The following is a 23012-nucleotide window of genomic DNA, read 5'->3' on the forward strand; positions in this document are numbered from 1 at the left end:
TTGCTTAGTGATGTCATGGTGTGGAGATGTACCAGCCATCAAACACTGGCCATTGGTCAATCTGTCATCAGCAGTCGGTTTGCACGGATACTGCGTCCCTTTGTCGACCACCACATTCCGGAGATGAGTGAGATCATGCATGCAGCACGTGCTGTGATTACAGGCTCATGTGCACTTGCGATGTTGCTGGACCCGGGCTATCAACCTGCCAACTTGAACTTCATCGTGGCAGAGGCAGGTTTTGATCTGTTGGAGGAGTTCATTCTGGGCACCCTTCAATATTGCGGTGTCCAACAGAACGCCCGTCACAATTATGCATTCAATGGTGCTGTGCGCCAGTTTGCAAAGTATCGACGCGAGGGGAAAATCATCACCGTCTCCCAGGCATCGGCAGAGGGTGTGTTCAAAGTTGTAGCATGTTCACCCACCACAGCAGACATGACGATAATGACACCAAATGGACTTGCAACATTCTACTCTTCTTGGACTCTCTCTGGGATCGCATTCGTGAACCATACACTGACTGACCGTCAACTTCAACGAAATGTAGGCTCCTTTGTACGCCACAGATTTGACATCCGTGACTGCAGCTGCTTCATCAACGGGCCTTGTGGAGTTCTCTGTCCTGCTGTGTGGCACTATGTGGCTAAAGTTGGTGCAGATTCACTCGTGCTGGAATGGGATGAAAAATACGGCATCAGAGGGTCACTTGCTCAGTCACGCACCATGTGGCGCCTGGCAATCCATTGCCAGAATATCAAGTGTCCATTCAACCCTACCATTAACAAGGCTCTCACCCGACTGCCACCTGCATGCATGCCATCAGACCTGGCTAGTATACAAGTTGAGGAGGAGCGGATCAAGAACCGTGTGCCAGTGCGTATGTTCCCGCAGTTTCAGTGCCAATAGTTGACATTGGCTTTGCGCAGCATTACAGTGTGAGATATACAGGTATCCTGTATGCCACCCATGCCATGGTGCCTCACCTTGTATCTGTACCCCTCCGAGTGGGAGTCCCAACTCTCATGCATCTAAGCCAACTTGAAGTCCAGCACTGGGTGGACTGCCTTGGTTGTCGTGACAGATTTGTTGTGGCTACATCGCGCATGCGTAAGACGTTCAACCTAGCCACAGGATCATCCCTACTACTTACTGGATATGGATACACTTTCTTTCGGGAAGAGCCTACAGTACATGCACCACTGAACAGGTTGATTCGTCGAGTTGCATCACTGTCAAGTAATGTCGAGGTCATCTCTGGAAACATCCTTGTGGTGAAGCACAACAGAGGAGACAGGCACAACTTGGTTGACGTCACAATGGAGGATGTGGAACAAATTGATGCCATCATCAAAAAGTGCGTCATCCTGCCTGGCACCATTTCCACATCTAACACAAATTCTCTCAAGCTCAATCGAAGATCATGAGTTTTGGACGTGATGCAGGACTTTACGCACACCTTGATATACCATGATTTACTTGTACTTGATTTTATTATGTGCATTGAAATGGGTCTCGATCAGATAAGTCACATATTTATGCATGACCTCGTGTGGGAGGGCCACATGCTCATGTTCTTCTGTGAAAGTTAACATGTATATGTCTGGTATACTAATTGTCATTGCGCATAAACTCCCGCAAAAGCTGGCCTGCTCCCAAGATGTATGGTGCATATGGCACCTTCCTCGCCTCTGCCACCAAATACTCTGCCATTTCAATGGTGTCTGCATATGCTGCCGTGACTGTGGTGTCATTGGCGAGCCTGTGCACCATGGCTGGTTGTGTGAGTTAGATATCATTAGAGAAGAGGTTAGTCTTACCGATGAGCTGAGTGGGGTACTTGCGCAATTCTTCTGTCGCTAACATGACACCGGAGCCAGAACATCCAGCCAACTGTGGGCTACCGGCTTGTAAATCTGCACTGCGTTGGACATGAAAAATGGGAGGTCCTCCTGCAGGACGGTCGACTATATGATTACAGTTTGATACCATCCACATGTGCAGGAAGATGCCACGCACCAAACACAAATGCTCCCTCTCCATTGAAAATCTCGACGAGGTCCATCACAGCTGCTGACATTGTAATGATCGTGGTGGGGTGAAAGTTGTGGTTCGGCACACTGCTGCACTAAGCATTTGAATGGATGTGCAAACTGGCAATTTGGTAGGTAATCGACAATGTGGCGTCACTGGATCGGTTTGGGATGGCAGATTAAAAAAAAACTGAAAAGTGCCGGTTCCAGCTCTCGGATCATATCCATAGTCAGATAGGAGTGCTGATCTGACTGAACACTTGCACCTAGAGACGCGGCTGTCAAATGTGAGTCTTCTGACTTTGCTGGCTCAGGAACTGACTCGGAGTGATGTGGTTGAGGCATGGCAACAGGCCGATGTCCAGCCATGGACAGCAAGGCATGTGCCAGTCTGCTATCAGTCATTCGAGGCAATGTATTTCATATGATATGTTCATGCATGAGAGACGTATCTCTCACCCGTAGCTTCAAACTGCAGCCACTCCAGGTTATGTCCGAATTACATTCAAGTTGTGCCCGCCCAGGTCTCTTCTTCACAGGTAAATTGGATGATGGTTCACCTGATGCTGCCATGCTAACTGCTTGACAGCCGAGAAATACGGTCGACAGTCCTACCGCATTGTGGGTGTCCACCCAAACTGTGAATGCCACTGGGAACATATGATGGACCGTGGGTTTTTGGACCTGTCTGCAGGAGTCAGAAGCCTTCCGAGTCTGAGTATGTGGAGGCTGGCCAGTACATCACCTGCTGCCTCCCTCATACATCACTGCTTGGTGCTTACTCCTCTCTTAGTGTTTGTGGAGATAGTCGTGTATCATGGGCATGAAATCCTGTTCATTGATGATGAAGCCTTAGTGCTAGCTTTGGCTGAGTTCGTGAATGAGGACTGCAGGCGTTGAAAGGTCGAGGAAAGTATGGTATCTGCATAAGGATGCGCTATATGGTGAAGGATGTAAACTTCTGGATGACACATGTATCTACCTTGACTGTCAATTTCACTGCTTCCTGCCCAACCTCTCATGTAGTTTGGCTGGATACGGATGCCGCCTCTTGACATACAATGAAACACAATCAAAGAAAATAAATATTGAATTGGACTGTCTGACATTAGCAGAAAAATTCACTCGACACTTCAATCGCCCATTACAGTTCATCGGATAGCATGTTGTTGTGAGGGAAGAAGATTCATCCACAAAACTCAGCAGCAATCAAAATAGAGGGACACAGTTCATAATGATTAAAGTATGTTATTTCAGGTAACAACCAGGTACCAGCATGCCCGATAACTCAAGCCATGCAGGGTTCCTTTTTGACATTCCAGTTAGTACGCTCTTTCAGTGGCTGGCGGAGGTATGTTTGAGTCAGCACTGCGGTTGACCAACAGAGAGTGCAAGTTACACATACCATTGAATATCCAATGCTCAGTGCAAACAAGAGGGAGAGTAGCTGCCAGATGTCCGTCATCCAAAGGTGAAAATAAGTATGCTTGTTCAAGAAGCCATGCCATGTTGGACCTGCCAATAGATAATATACAGAATATGAGCAAGGGATCACTAGGATGGAAGGATTGAGCCTTCTCACTTACAGCAGTTCACTTGAAGTTGTATGTGTAAGCTCGACAAGGTGTTCAAGCACAATATCTGGTGGCGCACCATAGGGTGCGGTGCCCTGGAAGCTTCTTACTGAACGCATGATGGCGAGCTGTAAGGTGGTGAGAGAGACGCAATCATGACACTGTAGCATGATATCAGAGGCAGTATTGGAACATAAAGAACAAGCAGACTGACAGCCTCTGTGGGTCCAAGTAGATGGTGAGTATGACTGGCACCACATGGAGCTTCCTCAGTCTCAGCGGTAAACAGTATGGGTGTGGTATTCAGCGTCTGCAAGTCTTCATTGAATCCATCTGCAGAGTGTGTGAGAGCGACTGGGTCATCCAAGCCTGGGCAGTGAGGGCAGGGTAAAGAACGGCACAAGGTGCACAGTGGCTCATCAACATTATTGTCAGAGAGCAATGGCAAATCGTGGGAAACTATCACTTCACCGTCTGCTCGAAGGTAGTCTGAGAGACTGAGACGGTGCATCTCAAGGATTTCAACATCCAGAGGGACCTGGGGCCTGTAATGCATGACTGATAGTGAGTTATTGTTGACCTGCGGTTCACAGCACAATCAGGTGTGTGGATTTAACTCTTATGGGTCTGTGTCTCTCGCACATCTCATTTTCTGAGCAGGCCAGGGCCAAACCAACTGGAGGTGAACCAATGTGAGCCGGTTCTGTTCTATGTTGGGGGTGCGTGGCATCGGTTAATGATCTATTGAATTTGCATAGTCCGTGGCAGCTGTCCAACTGCTTGAACACCACAATGACATATACGTGCAGAGGATCAGAATTTTTCTGGCTGAGACACCGGTAGCTATCTAACCACCTGAATGCCATTTGGAATGGGTCTGTTCCCCTTGGATAGTGCTTCACTGAAATGCCTCAAGTGCCACGTCTGTCCTCACCAGTGAAGTTTTGCCTGCGGCTGCAAAATAGTTCTTTAACCTACAGCACGATGTCCTCCTCCATCATGGAGCTTCTTGAGATATTTGATGGCAATGGGGCTTTCATTTTCGGTATGAAGCCAGGGATGATAACTGACAGATGTGCAAACTGACTTGATTGTGGAAGTGCACAGGCAAGGACACCCCATACCTGAATTCGACATTGCAAGCGGCCACAATATCATCACAGCTGGCATTCCTTACAGAAGATGTCCAGATGCTGAGGTGTTGTTTGTCATGGATGACCTCCTTACCAATGAGGCTCAACGCAGGCGTGCGTGTCCCATCTTGTGCCGTGTTGCACTCACTTATCCCACACAGGCACTGTGGAAACAATTGTCAATGATTGTTCAGTGATCACTGTGTATGCACAGAGTGTGGAGTTGGCCGAACAGCTTGCTTCAGAGGCAAGGAGAATGAGCCTAGTGTTATCAGATGTTGCTCAGGGTCACACCTAGATAGCAGACGCTTTGCCTACTAGCAAGTCACAACAGCCCAATGATATTGATTACTGAGACATAATGTGCTCGTGCTCCAATTTATTCAATAATGAAATCTGAGATTGGAGAGATAACTCCTTATCAGCATGTTCTGGGCAGGTTATTGGGTTTCGCCGGTAAGTTTGGATCGTGCGGCAACGTGAATGTACAGTCATGACTCCTGATCGTACACATTGACAGCAACAGCTGAGATCTCGCAAAGAGATCTGAAAATTTTTGCATGAGCTTCATTGGTATTAAATAGCACACACCTCCTGCCGAGTCATGCCAGCCCATATCCTTGCCCCTCCACAACTAAGTATTAAGTGCCTGCCATGCCCGCATACACGCCACCAGCAGAGACAAATTCTCCACTTTCACCCCTCACTTCCCGTGACCCCACCCCTGTCGACGATGAGACAGGTCCCACCAAGACACCACTTTATCATTGCCTCCAGGCGTATGTGAGCTCCCCCGGTGCACTGACAGCAGAAGTCTGTGACTCTGTCCCATTCGCCAATAATCCACGTCCTATGTCCATCCAAATGGGGGACAAAGCGGAGTATTGGGCTGACAAAGATGGCGACCTACTGGTCTTCAAGTTTCCAGCCATCCTCAATGTGAATGGCATGTACACTCGCATCGGTCCTTATTTTGGGATGCCAGACTCAGGGGTGAGTGCTAAGTTTGGATACAAATCTGCAGCACTGTCGCTGATGCGAGGACACAGCTTGATGTCGGAGTCATAAGAAAGGCACGAGCTCACTTTGAACTCCACTTTCTGTCGCCTGAAGATGAGGAGAGTGATCAGTACCCAGAGGAGGTGCTCACTATGTCAGCAAGGTTCTTTGACCTGCTCTCGGCATTGATCACGGATGTAGAGGATGCACGCAATGCAGGTATGGAAATGAATTGTCGCAGGCCATATGACATGTCTGATGATTAGAAAGGTGTGCCTGATTCTGCACGGGCCATTGTCTCTCCATTCATGCGTGCATACTCCCGCACCGAAGAGGACTTCTATGTCTTGCTTGTGCAGTCTGACCTGCTATTTCGTGACTTGCCCTCCGAGCAACAGGCATCAAGCATTGTGCCCCGTGTGAAGCGGGAGGACATTGGAAGTGAGTCTCTCTGCTTGCCAATCACGACACCTGCTGATGTGAACCTGCAATGTGTGAAGAGTCTGGGGTGTTGATTAGCCCCAGTAAGGAATACTAGCTGTCTGATTATGACTTACATTGACGTCTTGATTTGCAGGCAAAGCAAAGGCTGCAAAGCGGTTGGCAATGATGGAACAGGGCCCATCTGGAAGCGGTGGGAATGGCAGGAATGGGGGACAAAGCTCTGGAAATCCTGGAGGTAAGAAGCGGAACACTTAACAGATGTTGTGAAATGACTGTGGTGGCTTCCCATTCAGCTCCAGATGTACTGCGTATTCGCGATCTCCATGACCCACTTGCCCGGTATGCAGGGCTGGGCCCACTGCGGGAGACTAAAGTAGAGGTCCCCGAGGTGCGCAATGGACATGGTGTACTCATCCACCCACGTGACTATGCTGAGAAGCTCGCTGGAGCCCATTTTGTTGAAGTTGAGGTGTACATCAAGTTGTGCGTCATCTTGGGGCCCTGTTTCTACACACCTGCATCGACTAACATGGAATGTAATAGATGGAGCATCCCCGCAAAGTTGAAAAAGGATGTTAACATGAGTGACAGGGATAGGTTTGGTTCCCGCAACTACCAAATGATCCTGCGTCGTATGCAGCTGCTCCCATGCGAGGCTTACTTGAAGCCAAAGATATTGGATCCCAAAGGTAAAAGGAAAGCATCAGAGGACGCTGAAGACCAATCTCCAGCGAAGAAAAATGCATTTGAGAAAGATGCATTTGTGATGTTTGACTGATGGACTCGAAAACCTCAAAGGGGTTGTGGAATGTATTTCTGAATTTTGATCATGGTGAACGGTTAGCGTTGGTGTAATCTGGTGACATTGATATGAATATGATATGCCACAAAAGGCGGCAAAAGCATCTCATTGACTGAAAAAGAGTGAGGGACTCGGCAGGTAGGGGGTATACTCGTCACATGATACAAGCCACATGGCACTTTTTCCTTGAGTGCTGACGTCACTCAAGGAAAAAGTGCCACGTTTTACTCGGTCATGTGACAGCGTAAATTATGGGAAATTGACAAATCATCAAAGGTGTCGGGGACTGGCGCGGCCGAGCGCCGTTACGATCACCTATGGCCGATCTAGACCATCGCTTGTGACGTTAGATGCCTACTACAAACAAGTCCAATGTGAAAATGTTTTCCGTCTCTGGGTCCAGATCCATCCAGATTGCCCCTCTTTTCCGCCGTAGTAGATTTGATATGACGTCCTTCCATTCTAGAGTCTATACTCCACTCAAAGCGCTTCTCTCTTCCCTATCAACCACGATCTCCAGCATCGTTGGGACTAGACATGACATCCGTGCTTGATACTACTGCCATTGGAAAGGTTCAACGTCGCCGCAGACATGTCAGGACACTTACCGGTATGCCCAATTCGTGTGTTTCCTCGATGAGATACGTGATACATTTCAAACAGGATATCTGCCAGAAAAAGATTCCGAAGGCAAGGAAAAGTGGCCTAGAGGCGAAGAGAAAGTCTGGAAGGATGGATTGAGAGGCCTCGACACAGGTAGCTAATCGGAATAATCAATTCGTGTATCGCTCAATCACCTCCACAGGCGTACCATCCATCACCAAGTCGATCGTCAACCATGTCCAAACGTCTCTGGCTCGCCAACCACACGAGATCGACAATTTTGGAGCTTACCAGGCCGCAGCTCTCTCCGTCCGTGATAATCTGATCGTATGTCCCCTTATCTCATATCATTTCACCCATCTAACTCATCGTCGATGCACAGATCAACTGGAATGACACACAACTGCATTACTCTCGCACCGCAGGAAAGCGGGCATATTACTTATCTCTCGAATTTCTCATGGGTCGTGCGCTCGACAATGCCCTCCTTAATCTAGGCCTCAAGCAACAATATACGCAGGGGGTCGACAAGCTTGGCTTCAACATGGAAGATCTCCTTGCCCAGGAGCGTGACGCCGGCCTTGGCAATGGTGGCCTCGGACGTCTTGCAGCATGCTACCTTGACTCTTCCGCATCCCAGGAGCTTCCTGTGTGGGGTTACGGCCTGCGCTACAGGTATGGCATCTTCCAGCAGCTCATCTCTCCCGACGGACAGCAGCTGGAAGCGCCGGATCCCTGGCTGGAGAATTCTAACCCATGGGAACTCCCTCGCATTGATGTTAGCTACGAGGTGCGGTTTCACGGCTTTGCAGAGCGCTTGCCCGATGGAAGCGGCCGTGCCATTTGGGAAGGTGGCCAGGAGGTTCTTGCTGTCGCTTATGATGTGCCCATTCCTGGCTGTAACACGCGCAACACGAACAATCTCCGTTTGTGGGAGAGTAAACCGAAGAGGGGCTTTGATCTAAACAGTTTTAATGGTGCGTTTACAGCCAAATCATTACGCCTTTTACTCGACTGATGACTTTTGATTGTAGCGGGGGATTACGAACGTGCCGTCGAGTCTTCAAATAGCGCAGCAGCGATCACATCCGTCTTGTATCCAAACGACCATACTACTTGTAAGTATTCCCGACAATTTCAAAAGTACGCTGTGCTTAAGAGGCCCATTTCAAGTTGGAAAGGAACTTCGCTTGAAGCAGCAGTACTTCTGGACTGCAGCCAGTCTCGCGGACATCATTCGTCGGTTCAAGAACATCGGAAAGCCCATCACAGAGTTCCCTCAATGTACGCGAACCTAATTGGTTCTCAATTTCAAATGCTCACATTTCTTCTAGATGTCTCGATTCAGCTGAACGATGTAAGGCCGATATATGCGTGTGCACGTACCAGGGGCTAACTTTACTTTACTGAAGACACACCCAACACTCGCCGTTCCGGAGCTCATGCGAGTCCTCGTTGATGAAGAAGAAGTTCCATGGAATGCTGCTTGGGACATCGTCACAGAGACTTTCTTCTTCACCAATCATACTGTCCTCCCAGTAAGTCGAGACAATGCCAGTTCTCGTGATATGGATGTTGACGCAAGACATTGATGATAGGAAGCGCTTGAGACGTGGCCCGTACCCCTTATGCAACATCTCTTGCCTAGGTGAGCATCATGCATTGCAACGATACACTGACGTTAAAGCACTCTTTTGTAGGCACATGCAGATCATATTTGATATCGTGAGTCTTGTATTATATTACCAAACCTCTACTGAATCATGTTAAATTTCAGAATTTGTAAGTAGTGGAAAATATTGTCTTGTACGCTGACCTAAACATCGAACCGCAGGTCGTTCTTGCAGTGTAAGAAAGACAGACTTGATTCCAATTGAGTGTTCGACTGATCTTTCCAACAGCTGTAGAACGGAAGTTCCCTGGAGACAAGGAACGGCTTGCACGGATGTCATTAATCGAAGGTATTGTGATGTTACAACCAATGAATCACGACTAAAAGGTTTTCTCAGAGAGCATTCCTCAGAACGTTCGCATGGCCCACCTGGCATGCATCGGTGAGCATCGCAGGACTCATTTCGTATTCCCACTAATGTGCATGTGTGCAGGTAGTCGCAAAGTCAACGGCGTGGCTGAGGTAAGTCTTCGCTGAGTATCTGCAATCTGTCTGAATAAGTAACACCATCGATCGTCTAGCTGCACAGCGAACTGGTTCAGACGACTATTTTGAAGGATTTCGTAGATTTCTATGGAGTTAGCAAGTAGGTCCAATTTCAACGCTGAATTAGCGTATCCTGACTGAGGTTTTGCGCGCAAGATTTGGAAACGTGACCAACGGCAGTGAGTACCATATCTTCGATGCATTTCTGCCTCTTATCATCTTGCCAAGTCACTCCTCGTCGGTGGTTGGACCAGGTGTGTGGCTATTTTGAAATAAGTGTGACATCGAGGCTAAGTCAAACATACCAGTGCAATCCTGAACTCAGCAGGCTCATCACCCTGACTCTGGACATAGAGAAGAGCATATGGCTCAAGGACCTTACCAAACTTGAGGGTCTTCTCGATTATGTCGAGGACGAAGACTTCAGAGAAGACTGGGCAGCTGTGAAGCAAGCTAACAAGGAGAAGCTTGCTCATCACATGCAGGTTACTTTAGGTCTTAACGTCAATACTAAAGCCTTGTTCGATGTCCAAATCAAGGTTAGTCAAACATATATATAATTGCGGAACTCGAGGGCTGATCAGTGTTCCAGCGATTGCACGAGTATAAGGTACGTAGACACCAATGCATGTCCTCTCGAAATCCGACCCATCAGTCTTGTTAGCGTCAAACTCTCAATATTCTTGGTGTCATTCATGTGAGCATGATCCATAGCGCAATCATTGAATTATGCGCTCAACCTTTTCTAGCGCTACCTCAAGCTGAAATCTATGACTCCCAAGGAGAGGAAGACGGTGATCCCGCGGAATGTCTTCTTCGCAGGCAAAGCTGCCCCAGGGTGTAAGTGTTTGCGCACGTCAACAATCCTGTCGAACTGATCGGCGTTTAGATTATATCGCCAAGCTGGTTCGTTCGACGAGCGAGATGCACAATCTTGTGATACTGACGAGCTTCTAGACCATCCGCTTGATCGTCAACGTCGCTCGCGTGGTCAATTCTGATCCCGACACGAAGGATTACTTGAACGTCTTTTTCTTACCAGACTACTCAGTCACCTTAGCAGAAGTCCTTATCCCAGCTTCGGACATCAGTCAGCACATTTCCACCGCGGGTACAGAAGCTTCGGGCACGTCCAACATGAAGTTCTGCTTGAACGGTGGGCTTTTACTTGGCACTGTTGGTATGTACTGTACCATTATTCAGTGCCATAAAGATCTGACTGTTCGGATAGATGGTGCGAACATCGAAATCGCGGAGGAAGTCGGCCCTAGCAATGTTTGTACGTAGTTTCGCATTTATTGCCTGCGTTAGACTTACTGTTCTCTCGTTGTAGTCTTCTTCGGTCATCTGACGCCCGCGGTGGAAGACCTTCGTTATCAACACGTATACCACCCCGTTCCTGTCGAGCAGAAGTCCCCTGCTCTTGCACAAGTTCTCAACGCGGTCTCCTCTGGGTTGTTTGGCGACAGGGGCGTGTACGAGCCGTAAGTAATTCTCCAGCAAGTGTATATGAAGTTACTCATTTCTTTGAACAGCCTGCTCAACACGATTCGTCAGGGAGATTACTACCTTATCACTGAAGATTTTGATTCTTGTGAGCAACTTGCCGCGCGGACGATAGCGTCCCTGATGAACCCTTTTCAGACATCGAGGCTCTTCGGATGGTAGACGAAGCCTATAATGATCGAACGGAGTGGATTAAGAAGAGTATCAGGACCACTGCAAAGGTATGGACTATCAATTTCATAACAAACGTAACAAGGATGAACACCGAATAATCCAATTTGGAACAGATGGGCAAGTTCAGCTCTGATCGTGCGATCCAAGATTACGCACAGGAATACTGGAACATTGAAAGCACCAAGGTTGAGTAAGTATCCGAGGAAAGGGCATATGGGATATAAAGGAAGAATTGTGGGGCCGTGTCCGGGCGAATAACGGTCCAAATGATGGTTGTATGAATAAAGTGAGGCAACGCGATATCTGGAATCCTGCATGTGACAGTAAATGTAGATTAGTTCAGGTCCAGTAAATGGTAAAGGACAGTAGGAGGGTTTCGCAACCAATGATCAAACATGAAATAAACCAAAAAGAAATCAACAGGGTAATCTTCAACAATGTCCTCAATTTAATAGATGCTCCACCGAGACGTCCATATTGTCCTACGCGTCGGCAGATGATGGCGGTTCCACGGATGCTGCACCATTGGTGTGTTCAACGGGCTTTGAATCAGTAGCGGGTGGTGCGGGCTCAACTCCCTGAGTGGGTTGAACAGGGGGTTCTTCTGGAAGGTCGGCCTGAGCAGTTTCAGCAAGCGAAGCGTTTTCGGGAGTTCCAAAAGCGGGGGTCTCGCTACCATGTGTAGGCTCAGACTGCATTACAGATTCCTCGACAAGCGTACCCTCTGACTCTGGAACAGATTCATCGGGTATGGCTGCGAGCGCGACGATGGCGTCTTGGACCAGGGCTTGTTCACTGTCTTGCTGAGATTGCAGGACAGATTCTGCGGGTGCAGCCACGGCCGGTGACTCAACAATTTCCTCAGGGACAGGCGATTGAGCAGCATCTGCGGCAGTGCCAGCGATGCCAAGTCCCTTGTTTGTATTCGTCACAGTTGTCGGCGTCTCCGATCTTTCCTCCCCAGGTAAGATCTCACCAAGCTCCCCGACCTTGGGCGACTTTCCTATTGCACTCTTCTTGCTTGTCAAACCCGTCTTACTCATCCCACCTAAAAAGCTGAATCGCTTCTTCGTAGCAGCGAACGTGCCAGAAATTTCCGAACGGAGCGAAGGGCGGGGCGACGTGCGACCACGGCGCTCGGGAGATGTCGTGCGGGGCTGGCGAGGCTGCGGGGGCTGCTGGCGTACATACGTCTGCTCGACGATGAGCCAGTTGACAGCTTCTTTCGCAGGCAGCGGCTTCAGCCCACAGATGACAAACGAGGGCCAATTCGCCGTGATGGGGTCTGCAATGGCGTCGGACCAGAAATCGATGAAGGCCTCGTCAACCTGCGTCATGTGAACACTCGCGAGCTTGGTGCTGAGGACTGCAGGCTCTTTGAGGCTCGTCTCGTATGGGGAGTCAGCAGAGCGCTGTCCCGAGCGTGACATCCCCCATTTCTTAGCCGACTTAGGGGACGCAAGCGGCTCTGTAGTCTCAACATCCTTGTCTGTATCAAGGAGTGTTGCAGCGAGCGGCGTGACTGCACTTGCTTCACCGAAACCGCTAGTGGAGAACTGTGCCCAGTCGCTGATGATTGGCGAGGAAACAGACGAGACGGGGGACGTTGAGCCGTTCCCATTTCCGTTTCCAGAAGCAGGTTTGTCCTTGCTACGATCGAGAATCTTACTGAAGGGCGAAGAGCGTCTAGGCATGGGCGATGCAACTTCAATTGTCGGGGACATGATTGGAGAAGAGGCGTTACGAGATGTGGACGCGAGGAGGTGGATTGTTTCATCCACGAATACCCGACCGAACTGTGGGCCATCTTGAGCACCATTCACCGAGGATGTAGAGGCAACTTCGTTGGCGGCAGTCTTGAGCGAGTTCCACAGCTCAACATGCTCAAAGGTTTCACCTTCGGAAGATAGCTTGAATGCATCTAAGAGCAGGCGAACGGGCGATGGTTTAGGCTGTGGCGCAGACTCTGACAGAAGGACTTCAATGCGCACGAAGAGGACACTACAACTCCGCGTAGAGAAGCGAGGATGAGGAAGAAGGTCCTCTTCAACGCCGGACACGCCCCTCGAATATGGATAATGTTTGACAAGTTCCTGAAGTCGGGTAGGCAGTCGAGATTTGAAACTCTCCTCCCTGTGTTATGGTCAGACACACCCTCAGGTTCATGCGGGGTACATACCTAATTCGTGCAAGGAAGAGATGCTCCAAAATCCGACCAGCACGTTCCCATCGAGCATAAAAGGTGGTCCAGTTATCGGTTTGCTCAGTCCTCGTCGCGGTGAGCAACCATAAGCCCAAAAACTTGGAAAGTTTGCTACCAGATATGCTGTTCGCTTCAGCATGCGAGGCTAATGCGGATATGATGTCAATGGTCGCAAGAAGTAACTCGATGTGCACTGGAGGAAGCTTGGGGAGAAGCAACTCCGTGAAACTCTTGGGTGGGTACGACGCCCCTTTTTCAGCGTCGAAAAAGGACTTGTACCACGCCCACTCAGGTGCAGAGACATCCTTGCCGAAAGTGTTATTTTCAAGCACAAGATGACGAAGGCCCCAACGGAGAATAGCTGCAACGTCGTGAGGAGAGCGGGTGTACTCGAGCTCAGCTTCAAAGGCGGATGTTGGCGCGGCAGGCGTTGGAGACATAACGGTTATACGGCTTTTGGGAGCCAATGAATGAATGAAGAGCGAGATTAGCTTTCGTTGAATATCGGGTGATGCGGAGTGCCAGTGAGGGTGCATAATTCCAAGGGTTTCCAAGCCTAAGACGATTATTGGACGTTAGATGGTTGCATAATGATTGATTGGCAATAACTTACCCCGCTCAGTGATACTCTGCGCACAGGCTCGAACGAGTATAAGAGCTTCCAAAGGAGTCAGGAGCTTTGCACCAATAACGGATTCATCGAAAATCCTTTGAGACTCGAGATCAACTTCGAAAACGCCAAGTTGGAGAGACTCTGCGTCGTCTTTCAGACCGGGAAGGCGGAGCGACAATTGGGGAAGATTCTCCGTGCGTTTGTAGGAAGAGTTAGGGGGAGTATACCGAGATTTAGGCCGAAACAACGAGAATCCAGCATGATCTTTAGCCGTCTGAGCCTTTGACAAGGTGGTAAGAGTGGGAGCGGTGAAGTTCAAAGGAGAAACAGCCTCGTATTTTCCGTCCAGTAGAGTTCTATTGTCGTTAGAGTCCTGAAAATGACTTGCTTGAATCCTGTCATTGCTTGTCCTTCGGCCAAAGACCTTGTTCAAGAACGAGGGCATGGTTGATCGAACGCTTGATTCTCAACGGAACCGAATGAGCTGGATTGGTTGTAGTAAAAGCGAAGCATAATGGTTAGGAACTTCAAGTGTGGTAATGAACGCAAGAATGAGAACTCACAAAATTCGCGTTTCTGGGTGGCGCGAGAGCTATGTACGCTTGTGATACTGGACAGCGCGTATAGTAGCTCCTCGGTGATCTCTGCGCTAAAACGCAAACTGTGCCATTCAAACCGCGAAACCACGTGCGCGTGCCGATCTACAACCGAACAACCGCTTAGCGGGGCCGAGCCGAGTGTGTTATCAGGACCCCCGCGTTATTTCCGAGTCGGCTCCGCAATATTTCCTGAGTCCTGACGTTGATACTTATGTACCAACCAACTCGAGGAGAAAATCATGACCCATGGCACATGTCTTGCAAGTCGACAGGTATGTTTTTTTCTTAAAGATATGATTGAGTACAAGACTGAACCAAGCAGCGTGCACCCTATCTTACGAAGTGATGGCGTTATCACCGACAGTCCTGGCTAGAAGAAATGACTTCTAAATATTTTGAGACGTTGACAGCTACCACGTACAAACCACGTAGCCTCCTAGAGTCTGGATGACTACGGTTCGCATCCCACAGTCAACTTCCACCTTCTGCGGAGATTCATCTATCTTGGCCTGTTAATAACCGGGCAACTCATCGCTGCTGAAAGAGCCATGGTGACTCAGTCTGGCATTTCAGTAAATTAACGGGACTTCTACATGCTGGTCAGCAGACTCATGGCCCTGAACCTGCTACATTTTTGAATTATCAGCGCTTGGGTGGGCTTTTGAAAGGTGATTTCTTGTTCTGCCAGTCCTCAAAGCGTTGATTATGTTCATCAGCAGGTAAGTTATAGAGCTCGATATAGGTAGCATTACGGTCACTTATTAACTCAGCTCGGTGCACGGTCCTGGAACAGGCAGAATCGCAGCTCTGTCCTAATATGTTGGAAACCTCGGCGAATTGTCATTGGGTGTTGGAAATGGAAGAGAATCCCTGTCGTCGCGCTCCTGAATGTCACCTGTTCCCTGCAACCGGATTCAGTACTTGACTTTTAGATGCGTTTACCGATCTTTGCCTACAGCGACAACCTCGGGCACCTCATTAATTTACACTGCTGCTACCCCACAGTTGTGTGGTCCCCTTTACACCGTCTCACGGACTCTCACCCCAACTGTTAAATGACTTTAGGGGTTTCCGTCAAACTTTATATGCGCGAAGACCGGAGGCTTTCCTTCATTTCGCAGTGTCGATCTCTCCGGCACTCACATGATCTATAATAGATGTGCGCTTTCGTCAAGAAGGCCGGTGGCTCTATGGTATATTATCTTCCATTCAGAAATTCCTGACTTGTTAGAGCGATACTTACCGAGTTCGTGCTGAAGCACAACCCTGCTTGCTCTTCGCACACTTATATATCAATTCGTAGGTCCAAGATTGCACTATCATGGATATCGCAAATACAGGTGACCATGGAACGTTCGACAATTTACATCGCACACTAGTGGGGAGCCAAATCGTTTCGTAAACTGCCTGGACTACTTCATGAGCGATACATCAGGCCTCGACGTTAGCCATATACGGCATCATGACGGTCCAGTGGCACTTTGCCTGGGTGCAAACCTTGTCAGACGTGCGCCGTTCAGGTATATCAATGATGTACTAACTCAAATGAGACCGCGTCTTGCCTAATTCTTTGCGTGAGCAATTACGGCCGGTTATATAAATATATACCCAAACTTATCGTGCAACAACGTTCAACTAGTAGGTCATTCAGTAAGGACAAAGCCGAGGAGAAGCTAACCATGCTGCTGCATTGAGGCCGGTGTACCGTAAGCACAGAGTCCCAAACCCTTGAAATTTTAGTCACTTCTTGGCGAGTCCGATGGCAAAGGGACTCTGATGTAACCATGAGGCTTGTGGCCAGTCGCGAAGGATACCTCACAGGCTCATTGTATTGTATTATCTACATCATTATCGCCACTCATCTCAAGTATTTGTGTCGTTCGTCTGCTCGAGTGAACTGCTGGTCGAATGTTTTGAACGCTCAAGCCAAGATCCGGAATGTAGCTACTTAGGGCAACTCCGCTTGTCAGGCACCTGGCAGACAGGCACTGTTGGTGAGGCTGTCCAGCAAGTAATTGCAAGCGAGCTGCAGGCGCCTGCCTATGCGACCTCTCGCTATCACCAATATCTTCGAGAAGCATCATGTCGTCTCCAAACGGAGCATATGACCAGAACCTACTTGATGCAGCTCCCGCAGCGACGAGGGCTCAGAGGCAGGTGTGTAGTACCTCTTAGCTCACCTGTCCCGATTTGTCACTAAAACATATCCGATTTCTAGGAAGGTTACAACGTCGATTTACTCGATGAACGTCCTACCCGCCCTACATCCACACAACCACTCACACTTCCACAACCAATTCCTAGCGACACCGATGTCGAAAGCAGCTCGTTGGTACAGGAAAAGGATGTTCCTGGAGCTGCTACACATGCCTCGCATCCCCCCCAATCTTTTTGGCGGACTCGCAATGGCAAAATCACCATCTTTGTTATTGCCATTGTCGTGATCGGTGCTATAGTTGGTGGTGCCGTCGGTGGGACTGTCGGGAAAATCAGCTCAAATAACAACGCCCCTCCCTCGTCTGGTGAGACACCTGCCACTTCCACGTCGGCGACAAATACCGACGCGGGAGTAGCACCAGACACATCCACCCAGCAGCCAGTGTCAAGTAATCCAGCGACACCGACACGCAGCCCGCCAGCAGCATCCACTACATGAGTCAGGGAACAGGGGAACAAGGGACGCCACAGTTTGGCAGAGGATGCAGGGAGTGATGATCGCGGCGCACTGTCGACTTTGACCAGTAATTTCTCTTGCGGATCACTTTTTCGTTGGATAATTATAATACATATGTATGCGTTACTACCTTTTTACCATATGGACAGAATATATACCAAATGACACGCTGTACGTTCCTTCCAGTGTGCAGTTGGAGAATCTGAAGTATAGTCCTTACGACGACTCGGATGTACAGTTTCCTGCCCGAACGTTCATGAGAACCAGCCTTTAGGCTGATCCACTTCATCTCGTTTCATCTCCCCATCTCTCTGTTGCCTGATGGCCTCCAATATTCCTTTGACGCCCTCAACGTCCCCTACACTAGCACGGCCACCAATCCAGTCCACGACAACGGGCCATTTGAAAACATTCGGATTTTGCTCCGCAAGACTCACGATACCTTTCACACTTTGAGGCTGTTCTCCCGGGCCAGGCGATGCAGGATGCGCAGATAAAAAGGCAGACAACGCAGGGGGTGCAGGAGACCTCGGCGGGGTGATGTACGTAAGAATGGTCCTCAATTGATCGGCGGTCGGGGGTTTCGTTTCAACGACTTCTAGATCAAACTCAAGTGGGGGCGCCGATGGCTTTCCAGGGGGATAAGGTGAGGAGAGGGCGTTCCGCAGCAGTGCAAGGGCCTGAATTGATGGTGGCGATGATGGGTGGTGACTGTATAGAGAAAAGATTCAGCTCCTATAAGGTTTCCTTACGGATGATAGATGATGCACACAAGATGGATATTTGGGGCTGTAGTTGATTGATGTTCAGCTCATGTCGGGTAGCTTCAAGCGATTCCGGGCGCTCACCAATGATCTTTTGAATCCAGAAAACATATCGGAATATTTGTTGTCTGGTCGACGTTCGTAATCAAGAAGCTCCGTAGTAGTACGTTGGTGGCGTATGTAGGTTTGACATTAGTCAGCTGTGTGTACCGCCGGCCACCTCTTCCAGCATCACCATCACATTTCAATCAAATGAGCTTGCCAATTGGCGATAGATTGCGGCATATACACTTCGTACCACATATTGAGTTCCGAGCCGTAGGCATTGTCAATTGCGCTGACATAGTGACGAAATTCCGATACATAATACAAGAAAAACTAGTGTGCGCAGCTCCATGCATATCGAACCTTGCAGGCAAGATCGATGAGTCACCGAGCTTGAGCGATAGTGAAGTAACAATTCGTGACCAAAACAATATGTGATATGTAATACAAGAAAATGGCACACGTGAGGCTCGGTGTCGTAAATGGGGGAGAACACAAAAGTGACCTGCACGATGCCCCAAAACAATCACTGGTGGTATAGTATGTACTAGGTCGTGAGGGATAAATAGATTATCGATACATTTATAGCTAGCAAGATGAACGAAAAGAATTATGATGACAAAAGAGAAGTATACTGTATTCCTCGAACGATCTAGATTGACAGCGAAGTTGATTCGTAGGCGGGGTGTGGGTATGCCTGTGAAAGGTCGAATGCACCAGGTTCTGAGAATAGCGTCATGGAATTCGAGAAGATACCGTCGAAATTAAGGCCGCTGATGTCGAGCGCTCTATCCAAGCCTTGATTGGCACTGAAGGAAGGTGTTGAGAATGAACGCGGCTGTGACGCCCTGGAGGTCTCACGAGACATAGCGTTTAATGAAACCGCGGAATTATCAGGAGAATGAGAGAGAGCGCTTGGGCTGGAGTGACTTGAACTGGGGCACGAATGAGAGGATGATGCATAGGGGTGGTAGTGTCGGCTGGACACAGAATGCGAGCGTATGAGAGATGGAGTGGCGCTTCTGTGACGTCTGTGAGGTCCGACCTCTGAGGGTGCTACATGGAGAGCCATATTGTTCAGGGTAAAATCCTGTCTATGGGATGGAGCCGAAAAAGACGTCATAGTCGGTTCCCCGTTGCAAGTCGAACTCAACGACGGAGAGCTCGTAAAGGGACTGGCCCAGGTCATCTCCGCTGGCTCAACGTACCCGGTGTGGTCCCCGGTGCCACTTTGCAAGAAATAGCTGCTACCAAGCCCACCGTCCGAGGTAGCGTCGGTATCCATAACAGGGGAGATGCCGGACAACGCAACTAAACCCTCTTCGTCGCCTTGCACGTCTTGCACCTGGCCTTGCAGTTCCAAAACACACGTCCCCATGTCTTGTAAGCCACCCTCTGCAAAAGAGAGAGCGGCAGCAAAGGCAACGTCATCTTCATCTCCTTCCTCGTTTTCCATATCAGCATCGCACGCATTTAGATCGGTGGAAGCTGAGTCAGCCCTTTCTGTCCGTGTGTGTATGCGAAGATGCTGGTTGAGGTTGTCCGACCGAGAGAACCGCTTCTTGCAAAAGTTACAAGCAAATGGGCGTTCCATGGTGTGCGTCCGCACGTGCCTCTTTAGGTGCTCCATGCGCTTAAACAAGCGGCCACAGGAATAGAGAGGACAAACAAACACCTTCGAAGTGAGCGTCATTCCGCTGGTGGCGTGATGGCCGTCAACATCCGAAGGGAACGAAGAATCCTCCGCAAAGGGGTGAAGATGAGATTGCGATGAAGGCTGCTTGATTGATGACCGTTGTCCGAAGACTGGACCATTTGGAAGGGTGGCAGAAGTCTGCCCTGGAGCGAGTTGCGGTGTAGTTGACCAAATCGTGCTATCATGGGCTTGTAGCACAGCCTTGACTTGTCTCACGCTGGGATCCTGTTCACCTCTCGCTTGAGATGTGAACATATCGGCAGCTGTCATGCTGGAATCACTAGGTCCATAGCCAACGCCAACCTCGTATGTGTGAATGGGTGTCTCTTCCGAGTCACTGCGCGCGATCGCATCCAGCCTGCTGGCTGGCTTTTTACGACGTTGCTTATAGGTGGGAGAACCTTCGAAAATAGAAAGGGGAAGGTACGCCATATTGGGACCATGCAGTGCTGAGGGAAGATGTGGACCTCCGCCATCAATGCGACAGTTACTAAGATGCAACTCCCCCGAGTTAGAGTTGTGCATCGCCCCCGCACGTGAAACCGTCGGTGCTGATCCGCTTGTGTCACGTTTCCCATTCATTTGGGTGACGTCAAAATTGCTGATGACGTCGCCATCGGCCTCCATGCTCTTGCTAAACTGTTCATAAAGGCTGCGCTGCGGCTCGTATGTAAACGAGAGAGCAGGTTCACCGATGACGATAGTAGTTGGTTCCAAGTCCATCTTCTCGCGTTTGAGATCGCGCTCGAGGGCATCTAGGAAAAGGCGATCATGAGGGACCGAGTACCTTTCGAGGAAAGTGAGCCACAAATTTCAGGATAATGGAGAAGATACATACCAGTAGAACACCTTTTGCTTTTTCTGAGTGCGTATGCACTGATATTTGAAAAGAAGATCCAGAAATGGTGACTGTTGTACATGAGATGGAGCATCATGAGAAAACCTGGACGATACTAACTTTGGGTTCCTCCAAGCAAGCGTCGACACCAGGCTTGAGATTGCGCAGATCGCTGAAAATACCTTCCTCGAATTTTTTCATGTTTTTGACAGGTCTTCCAAATGCTTCAAAGCGGAAAACAAGCGCGCGGACAATGTCTGTGCCCGTTATGTGGTAGTGATTATTCCACGAGACACATGTGATATATTCCGAAGAAGGAAGAAGGAAGCGGTTCATGGAGGGATGTGAAGAGGCTGGGTGACCAGAGGAGTCCATGGGAAACGAATCATTTTGTGTTAAACCAGAAGCGTTCGACGACCATCGGGACGGCGCAGTAGCGAGAAAATACTTGAGATTGTCTAGATGAAAGAGATTTTCTTTCTCCTGCACGTTCAAAGGCCTTGTCAGATTTTTACATGCACTTAACCCAGTGGCCGATGGGTTAAAGCGAGGGACAAAGGCAGATTGACTGCGATCAGTTATGTGAGGCTGGTGGGATTGGAATGACGTTGGTGTTCGTTGGGGGGAGCGATGGCAATGCATTGTCGGTGATCCTCCCGATGTCCGAGCGATAAAATTGGTTACGCGACGATCAGGCGCCTGCGTTTGATGGGCATTGGGATAGTCGTTCAGTAGAGAAGGGGAAGAAGATCCGGAGTTGGATGGTGGAGTTAGCCCTGCAGCGCCTGCGTCGAGTGAAGAATCAAACGTTGGTAGATAAGGGTTCATGAGATCACTTGTTTCAGCGAAGTTGTCGTGAGCTGTAGAGAAGAGTGATACTACGCAGGGCCAACCTGGTATGATGGTGAGCTACAAAGGTTCGAATTCAAAGTGATGATAGGACGTACTTGAATCAATAGAAGGGATTTAAAGAGTCAGAGGAGGGAAGATGAATGCGATAACCAATTAGATGAAGAGTAGGATGATATATAGTTATAATGGGAGAGGGTGATCCATTTGCGTGTGCGCCGGAAGAATTATATTATATCATGGTTGATATAAAAATATGGAGATGGGATGGGCCGGGATGACCCAGAAATGATCATGGAATCATTGGATGCAATAGTTTGGGCCGCATCCACCATTGGAAAGGGTGTTGTTGACAGTGTACGGTATGCTGATGCCATCTTTACTTGGTCAAGTTACCGGGGTTCAAGCAAGGCATGGCTTACCTAATCTGCTCTTCCATTTTTAGTTATCTTTCACAGCCTCATCCGATCTTAGCATAGCCCAAGGTTCAGCACAGCACAACAAAAATTATACCTAAAGTTCAAGCTTAACACCTCCTTTGAAAAGGCGTCTACTCTCACTTGGTACAACGTTAGCATGGCTGTGCTCGAAATCTCAAGATCACGAAGTTATCCTAATTCCAATATCGCGTAACCCCCCGAACTTGTCGTGTTACTTTGATAAGCTCAGTTGATGTGGTTCATCTACTACGAGCTAAGTTGATACGGATGCGATGTCGAACCCTATCTCCTTCACTGCTATTCTCCATCCCTGCAGCCTTCGCGGGATGATGACGTTCATCATGCTGTGATGCGATCTACCACCTCACACCCACAAGCTATTACCCACATGTACCCACTGATCCTTTGACACCGCAAATTAATTCACAACATGCAATCCGGACACCTTGCAGGTCCCGGATCGAATAACACCTATCAACGCTTGATTCCGACCTTGCAGTCCGATCACCATGATCATCGCGCCATTCTGAACTCTGACTCTCGGTCCAGAATAGAAATCACTCCGACGCCGCTATCATGTGCATCCCGGATGCCGTGCTGCGTTTTACGGGACTTTTATCGGGAAACTTAGTCCTCAAACACATCGTCTTTGTATGGGAAACTTTGAGTACAACAAATATGTACTCGATGATCAAATTGCCTAGCTTGTCGATCACAATCATTAGGCAACGCAGTAAGTACTCATTATTGTTCCTAACCCCGAGAACGGACGTTGACCCACAGTGGCTGAATAGAGTAAACACCGAAATGAATTATTTTCGAACTGACACTTTACCTCAACCCGCGGGGGCCGCCTTCGGCCAGC

At 49.0% G+C, this 23012-nt stretch overlaps 9 protein-coding genes across 9 annotated transcripts; 4 read left to right on the top strand and 5 right to left on the bottom strand.

Moving 5' to 3' along the window:
- Positions 1-1611: 1611 nt before the first annotated feature.
- Positions 1612-2080, bottom strand: F5147DRAFT_650771 (uncharacterized protein; the record flags this gene model as incomplete). Its single annotated transcript, XM_041433464.1, has 3 exons — positions 1612-1775; positions 1821-1967; positions 2020-2080. 3 exons carry the CDS (start codon positions 2078-2080, stop codon positions 1612-1614), a joined length of 372 nt encoding a protein of 123 aa, XP_041295399.1.
- A 1241-nt stretch (positions 2081-3321) lies between these two features.
- On the bottom strand, positions 3322-4163 carry F5147DRAFT_650772 (uncharacterized protein; the record flags this gene model as incomplete). Its single annotated transcript, XM_041433465.1, has 4 exons — positions 3322-3401; positions 3439-3548; positions 3620-3768; positions 3822-4163. The coding sequence occupies 4 exons, from the start codon at positions 4161-4163 to the stop codon at positions 3322-3324; spliced, it is 681 nt and encodes a 226-aa protein (XP_041295400.1).
- A 428-nt stretch (positions 4164-4591) lies between these two features.
- F5147DRAFT_771143 (uncharacterized protein) lies at positions 4592-5038 on the top strand (the record flags this gene model as incomplete). The annotated part of the gene is made up of 3 exons (XM_041441196.1): positions 4592-4652; positions 4708-4854; positions 4902-5038. 3 exons carry the CDS (start codon positions 4592-4594, stop codon positions 5036-5038), a joined length of 345 nt encoding a protein of 114 aa, XP_041295401.1.
- A 356-nt stretch (positions 5039-5394) lies between these two features.
- F5147DRAFT_771144 (uncharacterized protein) lies at positions 5395-6961 on the top strand (the record flags this gene model as incomplete). The annotated part of the gene is made up of 7 exons (XM_041441197.1): positions 5395-5733; positions 5790-5958; positions 6010-6180; positions 6240-6263; positions 6317-6418; positions 6477-6666; positions 6727-6961. 7 exons carry the CDS (start codon positions 5395-5397, stop codon positions 6959-6961), a joined length of 1230 nt encoding a protein of 409 aa, XP_041295402.1.
- A 354-nt stretch (positions 6962-7315) lies between these two features.
- On the top strand, positions 7316-11764 carry F5147DRAFT_72828 (glycosyltransferase family 35 protein). Its single transcript, XM_041439312.1, has 29 exons — positions 7316-7595; positions 7649-7741; positions 7791-7915; positions 7971-8565; positions 8623-8706; positions 8762-8872; positions 8923-8945; positions 9001-9126; positions 9187-9236; positions 9289-9313; positions 9366-9370; positions 9423-9436; positions 9490-9549; positions 9598-9642; positions 9694-9722; positions 9782-9846; positions 9903-9925; positions 9975-10000; positions 10055-10285; positions 10339-10356; positions 10411-10443; positions 10496-10586; positions 10636-10652; positions 10704-10926; positions 10978-11025; positions 11080-11230; positions 11282-11340; positions 11391-11473; positions 11540-11764. Exons 1-29 carry the CDS (start codon positions 7523-7525, stop codon positions 11618-11620), a joined length of 2607 nt encoding a protein of 868 aa, XP_041295403.1. The 5' UTR covers positions 7316-7522; the 3' UTR covers positions 11621-11764.
- Positions 11765-11908: 144 nt separating this feature from the next.
- F5147DRAFT_771146 (uncharacterized protein) lies at positions 11909-14755 on the bottom strand (the record flags this gene model as incomplete). Its single annotated transcript, XM_041441198.1, has 4 exons — positions 11909-13559; positions 13606-14185; positions 14243-14637; positions 14700-14755. 4 exons carry the CDS (start codon positions 14753-14755, stop codon positions 11909-11911), a joined length of 2682 nt encoding a protein of 893 aa, XP_041295404.1.
- A 2168-nt stretch (positions 14756-16923) lies between these two features.
- Positions 16924-17497, top strand: F5147DRAFT_771147 (uncharacterized protein; the record flags this gene model as incomplete). The annotated part of the gene is made up of 2 exons (XM_041441199.1): positions 16924-16998; positions 17060-17497. 2 exons carry the CDS (start codon positions 16924-16926, stop codon positions 17495-17497), a joined length of 513 nt encoding a protein of 170 aa, XP_041295405.1.
- A 272-nt stretch (positions 17498-17769) lies between these two features.
- On the bottom strand, positions 17770-18390 carry F5147DRAFT_744478 (thioredoxin-like protein; the record flags this gene model as incomplete). The annotated part of the gene is made up of 3 exons (XM_041439674.1): positions 17770-18226; positions 18288-18304; positions 18364-18390. The coding sequence occupies 3 exons, from the start codon at positions 18388-18390 to the stop codon at positions 17770-17772; spliced, it is 501 nt and encodes a 166-aa protein (XP_041295406.1).
- A 232-nt stretch (positions 18391-18622) lies between these two features.
- Positions 18623-22075, bottom strand: F5147DRAFT_683684 (STE-12 alpha). The gene is made up of 4 exons (XM_041436559.1): positions 21806-22075; positions 20979-21751; positions 20859-20929; positions 18623-20807 (listed from the first exon to the last, which is right to left on the bottom strand). The coding sequence occupies exons 2-4, from the start codon at positions 21684-21686 to the stop codon at positions 18977-18979; spliced, it is 2610 nt and encodes an 869-aa protein (XP_041295407.1). The 5' UTR covers positions 21687-21751; positions 21806-22075; the 3' UTR covers positions 18623-18976.
- Between the last annotated feature and the right edge of the window lie 937 nt (positions 22076-23012).

Source organism: Suillus discolor (genome assembly GCF_016758755.1).
Source record: "Suillus discolor strain FC423 chromosome Unknown F5147scaffold_14, whole genome shotgun sequence".
NCBI classification, from domain to species: Eukaryota; Fungi; Basidiomycota; class Agaricomycetes; order Boletales; family Suillaceae; genus Suillus; species Suillus discolor.

What these genes read in the sequence shown, in the direction of transcription:
- F5147DRAFT_72828 (XM_041439312.1), top strand. Translation starts at nt 7,523, where the DNA reads ATGACATCCGTGCTTGATACTACTGCCATTGGAAAGGTTCAACGTCGC. An exon ending in ACATGTCAGGACACTTACCG is followed by an intron (nt 7,596 to 7,648) that starts GTATGCCCAATT and finishes CATTTCAAACAG; the next exon opens with GATATCTGCCAGAAAAAGAT. An exon ending in GGCCCACCTGGCATGCATCG is followed by an intron (nt 9,643 to 9,693) that starts GTGAGCATCGCA and finishes GCATGTGTGCAG; the next exon opens with GTAGTCGCAAAGTCAACGGC.
- F5147DRAFT_683684 (XM_041436559.1), bottom strand. Translation starts at nt 21,686, where the DNA reads ATGAACCCTTATCTACCAACGTTTGATTCTTCACTCGACGCAGGCGCT. An exon ending in CTTGCTTGGAGGAACCCAAA is followed by an intron (nt 20,930 to 20,978) that starts GTTAGTATCGTC and finishes CATGTACAACAG; the next exon opens with TCACCATTTCTGGATCTTCT. An exon ending in AAGCAAAAGGTGTTCTACTG is followed by an intron (nt 20,808 to 20,858) that starts GTATGTATCTTC and finishes TTTCCTCGAAAG; the next exon opens with GTACTCGGTCCCTCATGATC.